At 39.0% G+C, this 22762-nt stretch overlaps 1 protein-coding gene across 3 annotated transcripts in view; it reads left to right on the top strand.

Moving 5' to 3' along the window:
• Positions 1-22762, top strand: part of CCHR3.PART0H10orf67 (chromosome chr3.part0 C10orf67 homolog) — a 2394588-nt gene that overhangs the window by 1209039 nt on the left and 1162787 nt on the right. For all 3 annotated transcript variants that reach the window (XM_044064558.1, XM_044064557.1, XM_044064559.1), the window contains 2 exons: positions 12403-12546; positions 16077-16142. In XM_044064558.1, coding sequence (XP_043920493.1) covers positions 12403-12546; positions 16077-16142 — 210 coding nt within the window. The remainder of the gene's footprint in view (positions 1-12402; positions 12547-16076; positions 16143-22762) is intronic.

Below are 22762 nucleotides of genomic sequence, written 5' to 3' on the forward strand. Positions count from 1 at the left end.
CCAGACCCCCTCGGCTCTGTCTATGGTTCCCATTGTCTTACCAGAGGGACAGCCAATGCTTGAAGAGCCCCAGACAGTCCCCCCCCCCCCCCCCGAGGAAAAAATGGCTTGCGAGCCTTGAAGGCACTAGTTCTGGTTCTTAGTTTTTGCTGAATGCACATAAGCTGTATTTTTGGTTTTGTCAGCATGTTAATAATTTAGCCTTTTCTTGTTATTTTTAGAAGAATTGTATGACTAAATGTGTATTATCAAAATATTGTAAACTCTTCCATTATCTTTATAATATCTTTTTGATCTTGAGGTGTATGGCAACATTCTGGAATTTTTGAAAAATAAAGAACAATAATCAATCTCTGTCATGTTTTATATGATTAGAAATTCAATTTTTTTCTTCTTTTCAGGGTAGAAATCATAACTACATGCCATTTGGACAGAATTATTTTATTTTATTTTATTTATGTGGGTAAGTGAATGGTTTCACAAACCCTGCTCAGCCATGACTAGGACTAATTAGACAATTATAGTTTCTAAGTAAACACATAGTATATATAGAATGGGATATAAAAGAAGAACATAAGTAGTTTCAAGAAACAAACAGAATTTCTGCTTGCATACAAGCTGCAGTTTTCAATCACATTTTATAGTAGTCCTACAGTTTCATTGCACATGCTTATAAAAGTGCCAAAAACTGACAGTGCACATTGCAGTAGTTATTTCTATACAGTATAAGGGCTTACAAGTCCATATTTAGAATCCTGTTTTTGTAGTGTGGAATGCAAAAGCAAATAAAATGCTTGTATATAGTGCTGTTTTGTTAATTTATCTAGTGTTATATCACTGCTGTTTTCTGCTGTAAGATGTTACGGCAGTGCTTTCTTGAAATTAGTAAGGTTGTTATTTATGTATTTATTTTTCCTAATATGATTTTACATTGAGTTTCACATTGCCAGTGCTAGTTTGAAGAAGGTTCATAGGTTCATACTAGGCTATCCGTCCTAGGGCCTATATAAGCCTAGCCATAACAATTCCCTGGCTATTTCTTCCCACAGTATTTGCTTCCTTGGACCCCTGTCTAGCAGGGAGACTGACGTGATACCCGGGGTGAATTTCCTATCTCCCATCCAATCATCAAGGTTCCTTTTGAAGAGGGCCAAGGACTGAACCCTGAGGTACTCCACTTGTCTGGAGCTGGATTTGGAGTCGGCTACTTTTACAGTGTGGGTTCTATCAGTAAGCCGGTTGGCAACCCATCGAGTGACGTAGGGAATAATGCCCAGCTTAGTAAGTTTATCTATGATTCCAGAGTGGGAGATGGTGTTGAAGGCCTTGGTGAGGCCCAGATAGGCTGTGTGGACCACTTTTCCCTTGTCCACGGCTCTGGAGACTGATTCGAAGAAGTTAGTCAGGTTCAGGAGACAAGATCGTCCCTTCACGTACCCAGACTGCATAGGGTCCAGTGTTTGAAGGTTGCCAATGTCTTTGTTTATAAGTTCCATGATAATACGTTCCATGGCCTTGCAGATCAGGCTCGTCAGACTGATGGGGCGGTAGTTCCCAGGATCCAAGGTAGATTTCCCCCTTGTGGAGTGGGATAACTGTAGCTGTGTGCCACTCAGTGGGCATGAAGCCTGAGGTGAGGCTATGATTAAACATGACACTTAGGTGAGGTGCCAGTTTATTTTGTAGTTCATGTAGTACACAGCCTGGGATGTCATCTGGTCCCATGGATGCTATATTCTTCACTTTGAAGAGTGCGTTTTTTACCTGTGTGGCCATTATTACCGGAATTTGGCAATCTTTCTGTATTGAGATGGGCCCTTTAGGGGATGAGAGGGGGGGTGAAGTTTGCACTGTATCTATCTGCCAGGACATTGGCAATATCCTTGGGATATGTATATTTAATGCCATTCTGTTGTAGCTCAGAGCAGATCTGAGCATTGCCATTTAGATTCTTGACATAGCTATAGAATGCCTTGTGGTTGCCTTTGTAATCTTTACCAATTTTATTTTCATAACTAGCTTTGGAAGATTTTATGAGGGATCTCAGCTTCTTACTGAGGCTAGTAAGGGAGTTTTTTGCATCCTGGGATTTTCCGCTTTTCTGCAACCGTTTCTTCCTTTTGTTGTAAAGTTTGTTTATGGCAAGGGACAACCAGATTGGCTTCCTTTTTTTTGGAGGAGAGTGTCTTGGTTCTTTTGGGGATGGCACAATTCATACATGAGTGGATGTGCTCATACAGTGCCTTAGTGTAGGATTCAGCAGTCGACCTTTCAGTTCCTGTCTGCATGGGTGTCATGAAGTTTGTCACTTTTGACTTGAGTAGCATAAAGTTGGCTTTGGAGAAGTTTTTTACGGAGGTTTCCTTACTGGGGGTGGGGGTGGGATGTGGATGTCAACGGTGATTAGCTTATAGTCAGACCTGACCAACGATGGAGTGACCATAGGTGTGGAGCATCAATTTCCCATGTTGGTAATGACCAGGTTTAGGATATTGGAGCCCCTGGTGAGACTAAGAATTAGTTGATCCAGGGCGTTGGAATTTATGAATTCCAAGAACCGTTGGGCAAATGTGTTGGTACACGAGTAGTTTTCCCAGTTAATGGCAGGGTAGTTGAAATCACCCAGTATTAGGGTGTTTGGTTGTATCTTAATATTTTCCAGTATGTTTAGAAAGGTGTAGTGAGAAATCTTGGGGCAAGGTGGGGGATCTGTAGCAAGCTACAATTTGGATTGCAGTCTTACCTAGTGTTAGTTGCACCTGGAAAATTTAAGACGCATTGTGTTGGGCAACTAGCCTGGTGTTGTGAATATCCTTGGTCAATATGGGCACTCCTCCACCTTAAGTGTTTCGGTCCTGGTTTGGTGGCTGAAAAGTGTGGTAAGAGTTGTAGCCTGGTATTGCAGGGGTGCTCTCTGGAGCCTTGAACCAGGTCTCAGTTACTGCACAGATATCAATGTTCTCCATTTTTAGGAGTGCTTCAAGAGAATGCATTTTGAGGTTTAGACTTCTAGCATTGAGTAGCATTACCTTCAGATTTTGTATGCTTGTACTTGTTACGGTGGTGGTTTTGTCCTTTGAACTTTACCTAAAAAAGGCACTATATGGGGTGGCAAGAGCCTTAGCCAGTAACCTGAAACCCAGGGGTGACAGGTGCAGACCATCTCTGGCAAAGCATCATGGTCTGTCGATCATGTCGTCCCAGGCAGACAGATACTGGATCCCCTTTGAATGACACCAGAAGCTTAGCCAGTTGTTGAAGTCAATCATTTTGTCCCTATACTGTGGTATCATCCTGAGCGAAGGCAAGATGCTACTCAGGGCTAGGGTCATACCTGCCTGGGCCACATGATCTGAGAGCTCTTCCATGTCTCTTTTCATGTAGTCCAGGAAGGTACGTCTCAAGTCATTCACTCCAACTTGGACAATGACAGGGTCATATTTGTACTTGTTGTGGAGTGACTTGAGTACATGCATTATGTGGTGGTTCCTGGCACCCGACAGGCAGCCGAGTGTAATTTTCTCCTTGTTCAGCCTGGTGAGTGGGACATCAGCATGCCTGACTGTAGAGTCACCTGTGACTAAAGTGTTGGGTACGTTGTCTTGCCTTAGGGGCTGTTGTTGTGTGGCACACTGGTGTTGTGAGCTATGTGACACTTTGGTTGTGATTGGTGTTTGAGTTTCAGCTTCAGAAGTCCTTGTTGCTTGAGCAGGTTACTGTTAAGGGCCTCCACATATGTGGGTTTAGTATTGCTATGTGTGGCTGTTGGTGGTGTGGGTTTAGAAGGGCTATGTGTTGCTTGAGGTGTAGTGTGGGTGTTAACCTTCTTCTCTTGACTGTCTAGCACAATCTTGGGTGGAGAGAGCTTTGGCTATGCAAGTGCATCTCTTGCAGGTTGTAGTGTTGGGTGGTAGGAGGAGAGGGTTGTCTGTGTACATGAGACAATTGCTGCATTGCCCCAGTATGCCCGGATTCACCAGGTGGATAGGAGAAATCACCGGAAGCTGACCCTTGGACATGCCTGGTTTGGTGCTTTTTTTTTTTTTTTTGTAAAGTACAAGAGCTGTTTTCCCTTTCCTTAACAAGATGCTTTACAATTATAGGCTGTTTAGTGCCTACGATTAATTTCTCCTTATTAACAAGGAGAGTTGAGTGCTTGTATCAGTTTGACTTCCTAGTGCTTTCCAGCAGGTCTTAAAGCAAGTGCTAGTCACAGGGTTGCTTAAAGGTAAGATGGAAAAAAAATGGTTTATCCTAAACACGGCAGTGTGCACTAGAGGAGTTAGATGTGAAAGTAGGTAACTTAAGTTTTACCTGTCTAAAAAGTTAGGTTTTAGTGGAGAGTAACTATTTTTAAAACAGCAAGATAGATTGAAAGGGGGTGGTCACTTTTACATTCTGGTACTATGGAATACAGTAGGATGGCCAATAAATGTAAATAGTTGAAGGGGAGTGATTTCACAAAATGATAATTTTGTGCTTACTCACACAAGCCAGTAAAAACAGAGAGGAAATGAGATATATGGTCAAATTAACATAAGGAGAAGGCAACTAGAAAGACAGTGGTGTTTAAGAACCCTACAGTAATCGGGTGGGACGGTGGCAAAAAAATTTCTGCCGGACTCACAAGAGACAGAGCTGTGGTCTCTTTCCAAGTTTTAATATGCAGTTAAAAGCAGAATACAAGTAAAACACAAGGTAAATAAAACAAATCACAGTATTCAAAATAGAAAAGGGCAATAAAGTAATTAAACAAATAAAAAGCAAACTAACCTTTCCCTCACAGCAAAGTGTAGCAGAGTCTGGGTGAGCCTTTCTAGTAAAGCTCTGAGATGTTTTATTTTACCCCTTAAATAGAAGGTTTAGTTCCTAGTTCCACCCCCTCAGTTCACAGATGATTAACCTTAACTGACCTGTTCTATTGACCTGTACTAATTTCTGCCTGACTCACAAGAGACAGAGCTGTGGTCTCTTTTCAAGTTTTAATATGCAGTTAAAAGCAGAATACAAGTAAAACACAAGGTAAATAAAACAAATCACAGTATTCAAAATAGAAAAAGGCAATAAAGTAATACAACAAATAAAAAGCAAACTAACCTTACCCTCATAGCAAAGTGTAACAGAGTCTGGGTGAGCCTCTAACATACACATTTGTTAACCAGGTAAGCCCAATAGGCACAAAAGTCTCTTTTCAGAGGTGACCTGAGAACACTGCCTTTTTAAATTACTTACTTACTTTGAATTGAATAATAGGCAAACGGAGGTGGAAGTAATTAAACTATGTACCTTGGGTGCAGGAAATAACTCATTATTGTGTCAGTAGCTCAACAAATAAAACACCCATCCTGATGGAAAATCATAAGGCTGTGGGTTCTTTTCCCATATCAGTTAGATTAATTTTCCAATATTGACACTGTAGTGCAGCATGGGCGGTGCTGCACTCTTGAATCTCCTTTGGATGAGATGTTAAACCAGGGCCCCAGTTGCCTAAGTTGGTGGTGGCTGAGATGAATATAAAAGATCCAACAGCCCTGATCAAAAAGAGTAGGGGAAGAAAAACAAAGAGTGGGGAAGTTCCTCAGTACACTGGATAAAATACCGCTTGTCAGTATGAATACTACCTTGGGCCTTCCTTGAAAACAGGACATCGGCCTAATGGAACTAACCTGGTTAATAAAGTTTCAGTAAATGAAACAAATAAATAATCAGCCTTAATCTTCTGTACTGTCAGATGTTCTTTTTGAATATGGGTCTTTGAAGAGTGGTAGCATTATCTGAGCTTGATATGAGTGGGTAGGTGATGTGTCTTGCTATAAGCTTAGCTGCTGGGGAGACAGTTTGAGCAGCTGAGTGCTGGCAGTCCTTTTGATGTAGACACTTTTGTAAGGAATTTGGTAACTTTTCAGGCAGAAATGAGGCCTAGAGAATTCAAATGTTTAACAGGTCTATACCTTGTGATCAAAACAAGACTAATCCAGCAAAATGAATGCCTCCTTCATCCTGCATAGCTGGAACAAGAGGATCTGTCTCATTCTCTTCCTCAGCTATCTCCTCCATCAGGGCAAGAGCTCACACTTCCTTCAAATCGGGAAAATATTTTTGCAGATTAATGGTTGGTGCGAGTGCTGTAGTAGGGTTAAAGGACATAAACCTTATCAAAAAGTGTCCCTTATTTAGTTTTGAAAACGTCTGGGTCCACTTTTGAGAAAAATGCTAACTGAAAACATTGTAGAGACGCTTGCTTCAGTTTTCAAGGAGCAGCTTAGTATTCTTATTTTTGTTCTTATTATAATAAGAATGCTTGGTGGAGGCCAATGTTGTCTCTGTCAGATTGCAGCCAGCATTTGAAAGGATAAAAGTTCCAGATGGTTGCCTGTATTACCCTTATTCCTTTCTTACATCAAGGAGACTGGATAATTACCTTGAATCTGAAGGATGCTTATTGGCATGTTCTAATTTTCCAACCTCACGTGAAATTCCTCGGATTTCAAGTGGGGAGTGGATATTACCATATTGGTGTTCTTTTTGGTATTTCCGCGGTCCTCAGGGATTTTCAAAATACTGTATTCTTTATCAGGCTAACCAGTATTAAGGTATATCCCTTTCTGGATGTTTGTGTAATGCATGCCCATTCATTGGAATGATGTTTGGAAATTTATGGCTCATTAATCCTTTTTCTAAAGTCTGTGGACCCTACACTCATCAATAAATGTTAGTCTTGACATTCTTAGTGACATTTCTAGATCAAGCTTGAAGGAAGGTGTTTTTGACCATGGAGATTCTAGCCTGTGCTGTTCCTTTTGTAGCCTTTAATCCTAAAATAATATTGACAGCATGAGGTTTTTTCCATATCTTATATCAAGATTTATTTGTAGCCGATGATTGTGATTTTCAGTAGAGATGGCAAAGATGAAAAATGTGAAAATGATTCTGGAATTTATCATTTTTTTCAGTCTGATGCACTTTTATAGTAGAAATGAATTGTTTTCAGACTTCATATTACTTCTAGTCAAAAGAGCATTACCTTATTTGGAACAGAACTCTTTGTCATCTAGGCAGATTTGTTTTTATTAAAAGTATGTTTGCAGGAAATCCTGAGCCCAGTATTACTGTATTTCCTCTTTGTTTTGGACTTTAGACCTGATAGACTTTAAAATGCCTCCAATCTATAAAGGATCTGTGCATGGAGAGCAGATAATGAGAGTATAGCCTGCTTTTCCAGTCATCATTGAGTTCAAGCTTAGTGTCTTGCCTGTGTGTCAGTTAGAGCTGTTGAATGATTATAGAAAATCAGTGGAAACTAGACCACAGACATCTCCAGTTAATGGCCAGTGTAGGTATTACATTGTCTGATTTCTATTAAGTAAAATATTTTATTCAGTTATGAAAGCTTGTGGCTGGTATTTTATCTTTTAATGCATAATATTTATGTGTCATAAATTGTTGACATCCATCTTTTGAAGAGTGACCGTTTTAGCTGTAGCTGTTAAATGATCATATTACGGTTGACTCGTTTTAGGAGTGTGCTTGAAGTGTTAGGTAATATAGTTGGTGGCAGTATTACTGTAAAGACAGAAGTGGGGTTGGTGCACTAGAAAAATGTCTGCGTTCTTCTGGGAAACATTGTGTGCTTTTGTGTATGCAACATAGTTTTGGTCAAGTGTTACTTACTGTAACTCAGTTCTGCGGATGCACAGTTTAAGACTTATTTGGGTATGACAACTGGGTATTACCTGAGGCAACAGTGTATATTTGTTATACACTGTTAAAGCCAGTTGCCCATCTTATGTTATTGGTGACTGGCAGTGCAAATCAAGAGGCCATAGCTCTGACATCCCATCTTATATTACAGTTCTACAAGCATTATGATTCTTTAGAATATAGGGATGTAACTGAGAGCATTACATTATCTAGTTAGTCTTTGGAATCAGATGGTTCGTCTTTTACAGAGAGTCCACTTATTCACTGATTGGCAAAAGAATTTAGCTGATGGACTTTTACAGTTCAGAGACAAATGGTCTCTGTCTCTCTCTTTCTCTCTGCCTCTCTGTCTGTAGCCCCTTCCCAAGTTCTAATTCTCTCTGCCTCTCTGTCTGTAGCCCCTTCCCAAGTTCTAATTAATGTATGGGGCTTGTTGTCCATTCTCAAAATGAGTGGCTGCTAGCAGCCCAAGTCAGGTGATGGAGATGATTGTTTGGACTTTGCTTGGGCTACTGTTATTTGGGGTCCTTGGTGGCTAGAAATATTCATATTTGCTTTCAGTGCATACATGATCTAGAGCTGCACTTTCCTATCCTCTTCAGAAATAGCCCAAGAGCTCAGTGATTTGACCTGTCAGGTAACATTGTGAAGGTAGGCTACGTCCCCCTTTAAAATTCATCATCTTTGTCGTCAGTGGTTGTCTTCGCTAATCCTTTGGTTTACTTTCATATGCATGTCCTGCTGTGGATGGTTTACTGCTGGTGGCTACAGAATTACCATTTTGTCTTAGATTTCTTGTTTATTTTAGATTCTTGCCTCCATCCCCCATAAAAGTGAGAAAAGACTCGCAAGCCATTGACAAGTTTTTTTTTTTTTTTTTTTTTTTTTGTCACTTTCTCATTAAAGCATTTGCTGGTGTGTTAGAGCACTTACAGAGGGTTTGCTGTGGTTCAGGGATGCTATAGTCACACGGAGAAACATTTCACAATAATTTGTCCAAACAAAGGACCATGGTTTTGCCTTACAGGCTGTGGAATCTCTCTTGAAATCTTGGCCTCCCCTTGTAAGATTCAGAATTCAGTCCATAGTATAATAACCTCTTTGGGGAAGTACTTCTGCCTCCCTTTACAAAGAGGTGATCCATGAGTGCAAATGGTGTACCAGGCAGACCAATAACATACAATGGGCAACTGGTCTTAATACACACTGCTGCCTCAGGTTATGACCAGTTGTCATGCCCAAATAAGTCTTATACTGAATATCAGCATAACTGAATATATACTAGTAGAATCAAATAGTTTGGTGGCCAAGCATGACTCATGAGTCAAGCTCCCTTTTGCATCTTTGAATTTATCAGGGCTGTTTTCAGGCTGTTATCTGAAAGTGGCATGCTTTGAATGTCAGTCTGTATTTCACCCAAAAGAAGACAGTACTGTCTAATAGCTGCTACATCCAGTGGTTAGGAGGTATTCTTGGTGCAATGGAAGAGAAGATTCCTTTGTGCATTCCTTACAGTGTTTCCCCCTCATCTCTTACCAAATGATTCTGCAAATAAACATTATAACTCATACCTGCTTCCCCATAATAGCTAAGAAAAGACTAGTTCCAGGACTTTCTTGTCTTGTTGTATACAGTTGCAACTCTGATTCAAACATTTGGGTCTGTGGCATTTTGACAATGTATTTGCCTCTGTCTGAAAGTGTGGCTAACGCATTAGTTTCTGTTCAGCCACCAGATATCCTGGGGGGGGGGCTGTAGTAAGCCTTTTACTCAGATCATGTGCAAGTCCATTTGAAAAAGGTTCTTTTACTGAGACAACATATACTGTATTACTCATCACTGTATAAATCTATAAATGTCTAGGTTTGCATTGTCGATTTCAGGCATCTTGTGGACGTAGGACTCAGTTTCTTCATCATCAAGGTACAGATGTTGGATTTCTTATTGTATTATGATATGGTGGAATGTTGGGATCTGTATCAGTATTGACTAGTGAGACAGTTTGGGAAAGTGGAGATGACAGAATTCCTTTAAGGGAAACCTTCATCTCCGGACTTAGGTGAAGTATGTGCCTCCACCATGGGAGAGGAACTTCCTGACTAAGTTGCTGTTATGCCTGCTGTTTGAAATGACTGGCTCATTCAAACAGAAGTTTTTGCCCTGGAAGATATTGCTGTTAATGTGCGTCACACCAGCTCATTTGATCTTCTTGCTTTAAACTGTTATTAGTAAAAGTCCACAAATCATCTGCTGTAGGGATGGGGTCTGTACCCTCGATAAATAATTTTTTTTTTTTTAAAGATCATTCCTGGACTGCTGCATATCCATTCTATTTATTTCCTCATTTTTTTTCGGAATGCTGAAAACAAAAATAATGTATCTGCATAGACTTTATATGCATAGTCATTTGTGGGTCTGCTTCTCTTTAGGCTGTAAGTGCAGGTAGGTGGGCAAATTGTTTGTTTTCTTTGCCTATACTGGACAGTATTTTGTTGTTACCAAACAGATTTTAGCCATATAGATTACCTTTTTCACCAGAAGTATGATAAGCCATTGTCATAACAGCAACAAGTAATTTCCCTAGAGATGTTTCTACTTCTAATGCATGTCCTAAAGAATGTATCCATTGTTGGAATTGTGGTCATGGTCAACTGATTCTCTGTCTTTACCTTCATAATGTACAGTTTGCACTTCCACTACAGGTGTAGGACAGTTTTTGTAGAGGCTACTATTCGTGATATTCAGACCTAAAGTCCTCCTCCTGCCTTTCAAGCTGCTTCCGCAACCTTTAAAGTTTGACATTCTACTGAACCATTCCTTCCATTATACACCTTCTCTATGATATACGTTATAACTGAATAATAGCATGATCACCATATTAGTTGATATTTGGGAGGACCCTCAGCAGTATTTTGTCATCATTATATGTGATGCGCACTACCTGATGCAACATAGTAAGAAGCACTTCTTGTAAATAAATTTTAGGTTTGTAGTTCAAGAACCTTTGCATCTGATGTGTCTTCTTGCAGCTGCAAAAACCTGTTTAAATAATGATCAAAAACTGAGAACCTGGTGGCATGCAGGCTATTCAGCCATAGTACATGAATGCCATGTATGGGCCAAGGGTTTTTTTGTGACAACATAAAAGAGCAGAGATAGGAGATATCTAGGTATTCCAGCCACGGTGTGATGCTTTCTGGGAGATTATGATATTATATGCCTTTACATATCTGTTATTTTTGAGTTTATGTTCTGGTAACTTCCTCCCGCAGTCATATATTTAAATTCTGTACTATTCTATTGGATTGAGTTTGGTTCACTAGTGGGCTTCCTTTTCGTATTTCAGTAGATTGATGTTAATATTCAGCTTTCTGTTTCTGAATCAAAATGAAGTATGTAGAAAGATGACTTCATGTAGCATATAAAGGATAAACATTTCAGTTGTTTAACTATATATCTTACATGACTTTTTTTTTTTTTTTTTGTTATAGAGACAGACCAGACCATGTATACATTAGAAATAATGCATACTGTATCTACACTTATTTTAATAGCAAACCAAACACCGTTTCTTCCTCCACTAAAGAAGTCTGTTAGTTTTGCTCTGAATCTTTTTCCCCCTTACCTCTCTCAGTAGTCAGACAACAGCAGTAATCATTTAATACAAAGACCTAATTACTGAAAAGTGGTTTAACAAAGCAGTTTTTTTAATTTTGAAGTTAACAACAACATATAATGACAAAGTTTAGCTTGTGTAAGTGAGCACATTTAAAAGTTATCTATTCAGTAACTATGGAACTGGCTGTTAATGCAGAAAAAAAGGGTAACTGTTCCTATAAAGTTCCATCTCTTCAGCTTAAGACATTTCCATAATGGAAATGGCAAGATTTAAACAAAGGCCTTGCATAATAAAAATGCTAATGAGATTGCTTTACTAAAAAAACTATAACTTTTAAAGCCTTTTGTTAAATGCTATCCTAAAAACCTTCTTACAAGGTAACCACTGTTTGTATAGAGATTTAAACTGAAGTTTTCAATAGCACTGAACGCTTGCACAGTCTATGTGTGACAGGCATGCAAAGCCTTGTTAATGTTCAGAATATGAATTGCCTCAGGAAAGCTTCAGCACCAAGAGGAAAACCAGCTGTGTTGATATCAGAGGACCTGATGGATTCCATGCAGCTTCAAGCCTGAAAACTTCACTACTTTTGACATGTGATGTGCTCTTCATGACACTGGCAGCACTGTCACTGAGGAATGGTATAAAGGCAACAAGCCCCCCTCCGTAGCCATGCACTTTGCAACCCCCTGGAGTTGCTCATCCTGACTTACTCCTGCCTGCCTAGTTACAAACAACACTTCATGCACACAGAGAGGGAAGTGTGGGTGGATAGGCCCCAGCTGCCTCTCTGGACACAGTTTCCATAATAAATTGACCTGAATGATGAGGGCACACAAACAGTATGATGTGCATTATTCCTGTCAATAAAAATGTCTGTGTGAATTATGCTCTTTGTCTATAATGTACTGCAGCCTTTCTTTAAGCAGCATTCCTTTTAGTCTTTGTTTTCTCATTCATAATCCAACTCAATAATAGAAGCCAGAAAGTTGTATGATATCTTTAATGTAGATAGAAATCAAGGTTGAAATGAAGAACGGTTTCTTTTCCAAAACCAAAAAGAGAATTCTGTAATTTTTCAGACTTTTCCTGAGCAACAAGAGGATCCAGAGAAGCAGAGGCTTGAAGAGGAAAATGACGTTTTAAAGCAGGAAGTTAACAGACTGAAGAAAAGGATTGATTCTATTACAGATGTGTTGGTGTCGAAAGAAAAGGAAATTAAAGAGGTAATAATTCCATCTTGTGAATAGAACAATTTTTCAGAAGTGAAGGTATGCATAGCAACATATGTCTAAAGATATGCTCTCATAATGCTTGAATTTTTAAACACTGAAGAATATATACGTACATACATACATTTATTAGTACCGTGGTCTAAGCCTAACTAAATAATATTTTCTTCTGATGTATGAGTTTATCAATCATTGTATTTTTCATATTTTTTAAACATTTCAATTTGTGTTTCATCTGAAGCTGTTGTTTTGGTTGCTTAAAGAAAATAATCTGAGCTGATATTCTTAACTTTATGGAATTTAAACTTCTTGAGAAAAAAGACAGTAGTTATCATGTATAAATTGTCATGTTTCTAAATTATCCTATACATAATTATGCTTATTCATTTACCTGTGTGATTCTGTACACAAATTCCAAAACTTGTCCATTAATTGATGATACTCCAGGAAAATTCACTTTCTCTCACACCAGCTGTTTATGACTGACTGTTGTACTATATTTTATGGGAGTTTGAGGCAGTAAACATCTGACAGGTGTTTTTTTTTAGCTTAGACAATTGCACAGGTGCCAATAAGAACATACATTAACATTTTTCTTCATATTTTTTATTGCTTCTCAGGTGTAGATAAGTATTTAATTGCAGTTATTTATTTATTTATGTTTTCGCATCCCTATGCTTTACCATTTGGTGTATTGCAGAATGCAGAGGTACTGTTTCAAACCTGTGCAGTGCAATGTGCAAACTCTACAAGTGTAAGTCTTGTATAATCTTTTTAGGGTAACACCCTACTTTTGTAAACTCAAATGGATTAGACATGGCAATGACTAAATATTATAAAGATGAGTTTGACATAGACCATATTTCCTAATGCTGTTTGTAATCTGATTTAATGGTGCATCCCATCTTTTGATACAACGCTCTTTGAGTAAATAAAGAACCACCTGCTAAAGTACTTTGTATTGGCTGTGACTAACAGCAAAGGATGACTAGGGTTAGTACTGATGAACAGAATTAAGCACTCAACCACACTTGGCCCTTGAACTTACTTCTTAATATTTATCGGACAAGCCGGCTGAGCAGCGAGGAAAAAGGCAGTGAATGTCAAGGGCAGTAGTGAGGGTCACAGACCTGCCAGGATCTCCGGCCACTGTGGATTCCAGCAGGCTTTGCAGACTGGCCTGCAGTCTGCAGAATGAATAAAAGGAAAGAGTATGTAATTTCATGGTCTGCCTTTTTTGTGCTTTGTTTTCAGGCTATGATCTTGAGTGTTTGAAAGAAAAATTGAGAATGATCAGAAAAAAACATAAAGTGCTGTCATCAATCTTCACATTAAAGAAGACATCTCATGAAATCAGATAACTTCTGATTACTATCAACTGCTTTAACATGTAAATTAAAGTAGTGATCAAAAGTGCAGTTAATGGAAAACTAACCTGTTTTATTTTTCACTCAAATTTTTAGGGTCTCTGCTTCAGGAGTTTTTTTTTTTTTTGGGGGGGGGGTGCTTTATCACGTCTAGACTTATAAATCAACATAAATGGCATAAAAATACAATTGCTAATTCAAAAATAGCTTTATTTCTACACATATTGTACTTACAGCCTTCCTAGTATTTTGAAAGTGCTGTGCAATCTGTTGCCATCTGCTAATATGCATTGCATTTCTGCAGTTCTGTTACTTCTAGAGCTGTGCTTACTTTGAAAAAAAACTACATTGTTATCCAGGCACTTTTACATTTCTAAATGTGGGTTAGTGCATCTCACTTGCAAAATTGGTTCAGCTGCTCATCTAAAAAAACTGTTTCCTTGATGAATAGTTTTATTTTAATATTTCTACTACCTTACCAACATGTTAGTTAGGTAATTTCTAGATAAATTGTAATTCTAAGTAAACTGATGCAGAATTAGGAATATTGCCTTTAAATTATGTTGGCTCACAGGCTATGTTTCATTAGCTTTGGACATCTAATCCTTTTAAGAAAATGTAATAGATCACCTCAAACGAGTACAAATGTTTGCCTCAGAGACTCTGGATTATATTACCTTATGAACTTTTTGATGGCTTGATCACTCACCATTGCAGAACATCAGCAATGTCAATCATTTTTATTAATGCTTTTTATTTGCTAAATGGGCCTAATTTTGCAATATATATATTGCAAAGCTATAGCTTGGTCAGTGCCCCCTCAGCCTGAAACTTAAGCTAAAACAAGGTTGCCTTGCTCCTTGCTGCATTCTCTAACATACTAAGCTACTAAATATAGTAGTTTGAGAAGCTGCATATCACCAGCGGATTTTTAAATGAATAGCAATGCCCAACTCACCCCATCAGCAAGTGCTAAACAGAGACCCTTACAGCTTGCATCTGGGGCAGCCACCCTCTTTACCCTGTCCTAATTATGGCTCTGATATACTCTACATAATTTTTGGCATATGATTTTCAGGGACTATATTAGAACACCGAACTTTCAAAATTTTGAGTGTTCTAATATCGACCCGTTTTCTGCGAACGGTGAAAATATCGAAGAAACAAAAAAAAAATTTTTCCTAGGGAAATAATTCGGTCATCTGTTTCTGTTGCTTCGGTATTTTCAGCGCTGTGGTAGAAAGTTACGGGTCGGATTCAGGTAAGTTTGCGATTGTGTGGACGTGAGGGTTAGAGCAGGTTAGGTGAGTTAGGGTTAGGGCGCGGGTAAGGTGACTGTGCAATAGTGACAGACCTTAGGGTTAGGGTTTGGGTTAAGGTAAGTGGATAGTTGTGGTGTATGTATAGTTTAGTGTAGGGTTAGGTGTAAGAGTTTAGGTGTATGTGTGTAGATTGCTGTTTGTTTGGTGTGCTTGTGTTGTGTGTATGTGTTTTGGAACAGCAAATTTTTTCCCTAGGAAAAAATTTGCTGTTCTGTATGTTCGATGTTTTAAATTTTCGATTAATAGGGTTCGATATTAGAACACTCGAAATTGTGAAAGTTCGGTGCTCTAATATAGACCCGATTTTCAGTACTACTCTATTCAGTGTAAATACCCATTTCATATCTCACCCTCCGTTACTTTTCAGAGTTTCTATTCTCTCTTCATCACTGTTACAGTGTTGCTGCTAAGACTGCCTCTAAATAGTGTTTTCTGTTGTTCTTGCCATTAGGCCCAGGAAGTAGCTGAGGAGGCATGCCTCTCAACTTTCCATGATTTTCAGGGATGTCCTTGATTTTGACTCAGATTTTACTTTTATCTCTCTTAAAACCTGTGACTGTTGGAGAAAAGTCAGCTGCACGTATTAAATAATGTTAGCAATTAGAGTTATAGACAATTTAGCTCAGAAAATGTATATTAATGTGTGTTATCTTATTCCATCAATGTCTCAAGTTAATAGGGCTAATGTTTTAAAAGTGTCCCTGGTTGTCCCTGATTATTTCTGAATTTGTCCTTAATTCTGCTGAGATTTGTCACTGATTGGTTGAGAGCTATGTGAAGAGAGTCTTGTATTAAATCACCGATCCCATTAACAAACAAGTTTTTCTTTTAATAGTTAATCACAGAGCAGCGCCAAATAAAAAGTGAATATGAAAAAAATAAAACAAGAATGGAAGAAAAGGTAAGTAGTATGTTTAAGATTCTGAGCTATTTTGTATTAATTGCATTTTGCAGTTTATCATGAAAAAGTACTTTACAATTATTTGCATATTTCAAAAGAAAATGTGCACATAGTTGTAAGAAGACAAACTTAAAACATTTTATTAATAGCTATTGAAAATCGGATGTTTTTCATTTGGGCTTGTTAAAATAAAGTTGAACCAGAAGGATTTGGTCCTACACTTGCAGACAGATTCCTTTGCATGGCTGGTAGCTGGCGGTCTTACTGTACATATCTCTAACTAGTGTATATGTATAATTTCACTGTGAAGACTGTGTTCTAAAAAGTTACTGAGTATGCATCATCCCTTTTCAGTCAGATGCAATGCATGTGTTAAAGCATATCCTGCCCTGAACTTCATATCTTTAGCGTTATCTGCAGTTTTCAGTTTTGTTGATGGTGAGAATGGAATGCTGTCAGACATTCTGAAAGATTATGTGCTGTTTATTAAAACATTTGGTGATCTGTGGAGTACAGTCAGTTTTGTTGGATTCATGGGTTTCTGTCCATGCCATTTTCCATCTCTGTCTGAAATCACACATTCATGCACAATTACAGACAGGAGCCAAAGGTTTCTAAAATAATATTGGATTGTAGAGCTTTATGGCTGGTTTATATGTTGCTCATGAATGTTCGTCCAATATATGACCCTGGTCTTAAAGACAGCAAAGCAGTGTACAGATCTGAAAAATTGAAATAACCATCTCTTTCTGCCATTTAAATTTTATGACTGGCAAATATACTGTCTCCTTATGTTTATTAAATCCAGCTTCAGTGTGATTCACTTTACACAAAGTAATTCTCAGAAATAGTGATGTGCAATTCTGCTGCCTGATTGCATAACACTCTGTAGTACCTTTCTTTGTACAATGTAATAAAACTGTTTCCAAAACTAGTCAATTAGAGGGGCATGTGCCTTTTGCTAGCCTTCTTCTTGGATGCAAATTAGTCTTTCAAAAGAACAAAACTGAGCCTCTTTTTGGCTGTTTTCACCACTGTGAGCTGTTATGTCTGGGATTTATCTTGTGGATCTGTACTCTTTGTCTTGTATAACTCCTGCTGGTTTGCAGTACTGTTGTGCCTTTAACACCATTTGAAAGTAGCATATGGGGCTATTTCCTCCCTCTTGCATTCCAACTGCAGGGTTACTTACACATGAAGAGCACACAGCCTTGCCAGCATATTCCAATTTATTTTATTTACTGTCTGACTGATATTCATTTATTTACTTTTATTTCTGTTAGTACATAAGCAATAATACTTGGCTTTAAACTCTATATCCTGTGACATACTTGAGGCTATGAAAATACAGATACCCCCTAATAAATGTTTAATTATACATTTGCCATTTAAATGGAAGAGAAATGAATACCAGACTGTAATGATTGTTCTGCTTCTTGGTTTCAGATAACTCAGATTAAAATAGGTTAACTCCTGTTAGCACTTCACAGCTGCAACATTTTCTGCTGACCAGTAATATGCTGCAGTCTTTAGATGATCTGTATAATTTAGTCATGAAACAACCTTTTACCTCAGGTATGCTTTTGGGGGCTGAAGGGGGGGTTGCTTGTAATAAAGCTCTGGTGGTCTAACCAGTGCGCTGTAGACTTGTACATGGATTGCAGAGGCATTTATTTTCTCTGGTGTTGCATGCCTAACACTAAAGGCCAATTTTTTGCTAGGTGTTACTAATTTGTAATTTGTACTTTAGTGAATCATATTTGAAAGTGAGTCAGCACAATAGTGCAACAATTAGCACCTCTGCCCCATAGCACTTCATTTCAAGCTGGGGTGTTGTCTGTGTAGAGTTAATATGTTTTCCCTGTGCATGCATGGGTTCTTACCAGGGTATCTGGTTCCCTTCCATATCACAATGCCATGCTAATAGATGAACTGTTTATTGCATGTAGGTATGTATATAGCGTGTACATCATATGACAGATTAGCAACATAGTTCAGATTGATTCTGTGCCTGCTGGGATGAATGTACATATCTTACATCAGAGCAATGTATATTTGCTCTGGTTTCTAATTCCCTGTTTGTCAGTTATACTTTTCCCTGTCAATATTTTCTTAACTGAAATTGTGACTGCCAGGTTTCAGTATGTGCTCATCCACTAGGGTGTTTATCCTTTCTTTCTGGTTGTGTGACCATGGAGTTAGTATATTTAAGTAAGGAGGGTGTGGAGGAGTGAAGCCCTGCCACATTGGAGTGCAGGAAGGCAGGGTTTATGTTGTGCATTTTGCTGTACAGATAGTTGACCAGTTGATCATTTTGATTGAACACTGGGGTCTGGGAGTCGGTAGATCATAGGAGAAGCAAAAACTGTTGGTTTCCTTGCAAACCTAAATAGGATAAAGTAGATATCAGAAAATAAATCAATGAATGAGCAAATATCTGAAAAAAATATTCAGATTATTTAATGCTGTGTTTCTTGTTAAACTTACGTTAGTAAATGAACTAAAATGGGTTTATTTCATCATGTACAAGCTGAAGGAGAAGGAAATAACATAAACTGTGACAATGATTCCAGGGGCCCCAGATCACAGTATCACTGAACCTCTGTCAGCATAGCGCAGAGGGTTAAGACATCGAAGAGTTATAGGTTTAATTCCAGAAGCCTCCACTTTCATACCATGTAAATCTGAGCAAGTAATTTCACCAGGCCATGCTGTTGACTCAGCCCTGAAAACAGGCATTGGTGCTTATGGTATTTAAGCAGCTTAACAAGTGAATAAAATAGAAATAAAGTTACACACTGATATAATTAGCATGTCTCAGAGCACACTTGATTTTGCAGTGCTATATATGCTGCAGAAGGAAATAATAAAGACAACTAAAATGATTTTGTTATTATCTGGTCACACAATTGTTCTCATAGTAAATGCTGTTTGCAGGAAACATGTCAGGGAGCCTGAAGCCATTCTAGGATGGATCACATTTTTCTCACTGTAGTTTATTGAATTAAGTTTAACAGTGCCTGACAGAGTATTATATTAAAAATGTGTATTTGTTGCTTAACTTATTTCTCCTCATAGAATATGCAATGGTTTATACACTGTTATGATTGGATCTTGAACTAGGGTAAGTGGTGGCCAGCACAGAACAGTGACAGAAAGTAAACGTTGTTCTTCACTTTGACCCTTTTAAACATAAAAATGTGACATAATGAAGTGTCTAATATCTTTTAATAGTTGTTTTATTTTCCACCAAGTGGAAATTTAGTTTCTGTCTTCTGCATCTCTCAGCTTTACTAATTTAGCAGAATGTCCCTGCTGTTGCCTCATTTTTGTCCTTTTCTTGAAATCTTTGATTTTGTGGTAAATCACTGATGAGTAGTCATTCAGTAAATAATACCGCTCATTAGTGTTTTGTGTTCCTTATTGTTCAGAAAATGCATGTTGATGCAAAACCCTTTGTTCTCTTTACTTTTAAATCATGTTAGAGCAATATTTTTAACTGCCCCTGATTTTGATACTCTGTCCCCTCATAATTTTTGTATTTGTTCATAATGAAGCAAGAAAGTTGACAAGTATGCCACTGTCTGTTTCTCAGAGCCATGTGTTTCACTGGCTTTCAAAGCCAATACAATGCTTTGTGCTTCTGTATTTTCTCTTTTTTGTGTAGATAAAGCTCCATGCATGACAACGAATTATGATCATGTCTCAGATCATAATCCTTATGTGTTCTCAACACAGATAAGATTCATACATTTGTGCCATATGAGTGATAGGTATAGAATGGAATTGACTAATAAACAAACTTCACAGACTGTCTGCTTGGCCTAACATTCCTCTGACACAGACTGTCTGCTTGGCCTAACATTCCTCTGACACTCCAAACACATGCTAATGCATATGCAGTACATATATCCCTAATGTCCAAACCTTACTGCACTGCCGATGGCTGCTGCAGCAAAAGGCTGACTGTTCTAACATCAGTCCATCCACCCAAACAAATAGTACAGCATAAGCAACCTATCTTTACAATGTCCAGGATGTAGTTGAATGCTGGACTGCCTGGATGCATGTCCTAAATGCCCTCACCCACCAAAAGACATGCTGGAGGGACAGATTTATCTCCCAGCGACTGCCACATCTTTGGAAAAGGCTACCAGTTCATGTGAAACAGAGCACCTCTTTGACACTGTTAAAGAGGAACCTGGATGAGTGGATGGGGACTGTAAATTCTTACCGGGGATAGCGCCCACAACCCTTCTGGACATACAGTCATCACTAAATGCAATCTTGGGTATTGACTAGTTCCTGTACGGTATTACATTGGGTTGAAATGGCTAGGCTTAAAATTACCTCTGGGTCGATAGCCTAGTAATCTCCTATGATCCAGTGAATATGATACAACTGCATGTATTCTAAATATAATATAGTGACACTGTGTAATTGCTTCACAGTGTCTTCTTCACCAAATGGATGCATGAAATACCTCTCCCCTAAAATATGGCGATGTATAATTAGCACATAACTCTCCACTATACCTCTCAGCTGTCCAGAATTTCACAGAATGTCCAGATTTTTGCCTCATATTTTGGTCTGTTCCTTATACAAATTTCTGTTTTTCTGGCAAATCATTGATAATTGAAGTGTAAATAAAGAAAAGTTGTGTAAAATCTTGCCATAACCATAGATGTCCTTCTCTTCCATGTTGCAGTATTCAACATATGGGTTTACTCCACTTGCTTTGCAAAGGTCTGGCCAGTATACAAAAGTTTTAAGTCACTGTATGGTGTGTGGCACGCCTGATGTGGCTCAAGGAACGTGGGCCATAAAAGTGGTCTGCATGTACCAGCCCTCAGAACTGTAAGCTCCAGTCAGAACCAGTACTAGTAAGGGCAATGCCAGTCCTGTGCCACCCAGAAAGGGAAATGCAGGTTAACAGGAAGAGAAGGAGTGTGGGAAGGAATACTGCAACATGGAAGAGAGGGACACCTATGGTTATGGTGAGATTTTACACAACTTTTCTATGTCCTTCTATTCCCATGTTACAATATTCAACATATGGGTGAGTGCCAAAGCTGACTGTGAAGGAAGGGGTGGTGGTCTAGAGGTGGTCTCCAGGAATCTGTGAAAGATAGCCCTGGCAAAACCTGCCCTGGCACTGGAAATGTGGTCTAACTTGTAATGTTTGGTGAAGGTTGTGCACTGATGACCAAGTGGCTGCTTCAAGAATGGTAGAGGTATTCAGACCCTTGAAGAAGGCTCCTGAGGAAGCCATAGCCCTGGTGGACTGTGCTTTAACAGTACCTTACAGGGATTTCCCATAGTATTTGTAGCAGAAGGTGATGGCTTTGGAAATGCAGGTAGAGATAGTTTGTTTGGTTACTGCCTTCCCTAGGGCTCTGGGGTGGAAGGAGACAGAGTTGGTCAGTCTGTCTGATGGGCTTGGTTTTATACAGATAAAACCTGAGTTGTCTGTGAACATCCAGGGAATGAAGTACTTTCTCACTGTCCCCCTGTGGGTTAGGGAAGAAGGTAGGTAGGTGGATGACCTTGATTCAGGGTCAGGTCATTCACCACCTTGGGCATAAATGAAAGATTAGTTCTAAGAGTAACCCTGTCATTGTAGAAAACTAGGAAAAGTGGAATAGCCTTGAGGGCTTGCAGCTCTGATACTCTTCTGGCTGAGGTCAATGCCACGAGTAGTACAGTTTTCCATGTACAGTATTTTAAGGAAGCTTTGTCTGCTGCCTCAAATGGAGGAAGTATGAGCTTTTCCATAACATAGTTAAGTTCACATGGGGGTGGAGATGGTTTCCTGGGGGGCCTCAGGTAAAGAACCCCTTTGAGAAAAAGCTTACATGGTAGTCTGGACACTAGAGGGGAGTCCAGATGAAGGCATGCTGAAATAGCAGACAAGTGGGCTTTAATGGAGGAATAGGCCAATCCTATCTGCAGTAGCCCACAACAGGTAAGACAGAACTAGAGGAGTCTCGCTTGCAAGTAAGTCAAACTGTCTTTTGTGACATCATATAGAAAAATCTCTTCCACTTTGAAAGGTAAGATTTTCTTGTATTTGGTTTCCTGACCTACTGCAGGACAAGTGAGTACATCCTCATTATAAAGGTGTCTGAAGGGGATCAGAATCGTATCAGCCACAGGGTGAGGTGCAGTAACTGCCACTGTGGGTGTATTTGGGATCCCTTGGGCTGTGTGAGAAGGTCCAATCTGGAGTGTAACTTATGGTGATTGCCCTTGGATAGCTGTAAGAGTCGGCGGAACCAATGTTGTCTTGGCCAATAGGGAGTCACCAACAATATTTTTTGTCTGTTCTGTTGGATTTTCTGCAGGACTTTCTGGACGAGTGGGAAGGGGAGGAATGCATAGAGAAACTTCCCCTTCCAAGAGATTGAGAAGGTATCTGTTGCCAGTGCCTGAGGATGTGGTATCCTGGTGCAGAATCTAGAAAGTTGTCTGTTGATGGAGGAGGCAAACAGGTCTATTTGAAGTGTACCCCACTGGTGCACCAGATCCAGGAAGACATCCCTGTGAAGCATCCATTCATGGTTGTTTGTGATGGTTCTGGGTCGAAATGAGAGGCAGTGATGGCCCCACTAGGTCTAAAA

This window comes from Protopterus annectens, chromosome 3.part0 (assembly GCF_019279795.1).
Source record: "Protopterus annectens isolate FY-2018-M chromosome 3.part0, PAN1.0, whole genome shotgun sequence".
Classification (NCBI taxonomy): domain Eukaryota; kingdom Metazoa; phylum Chordata; order Ceratodontiformes; family Protopteridae; genus Protopterus; species Protopterus annectens.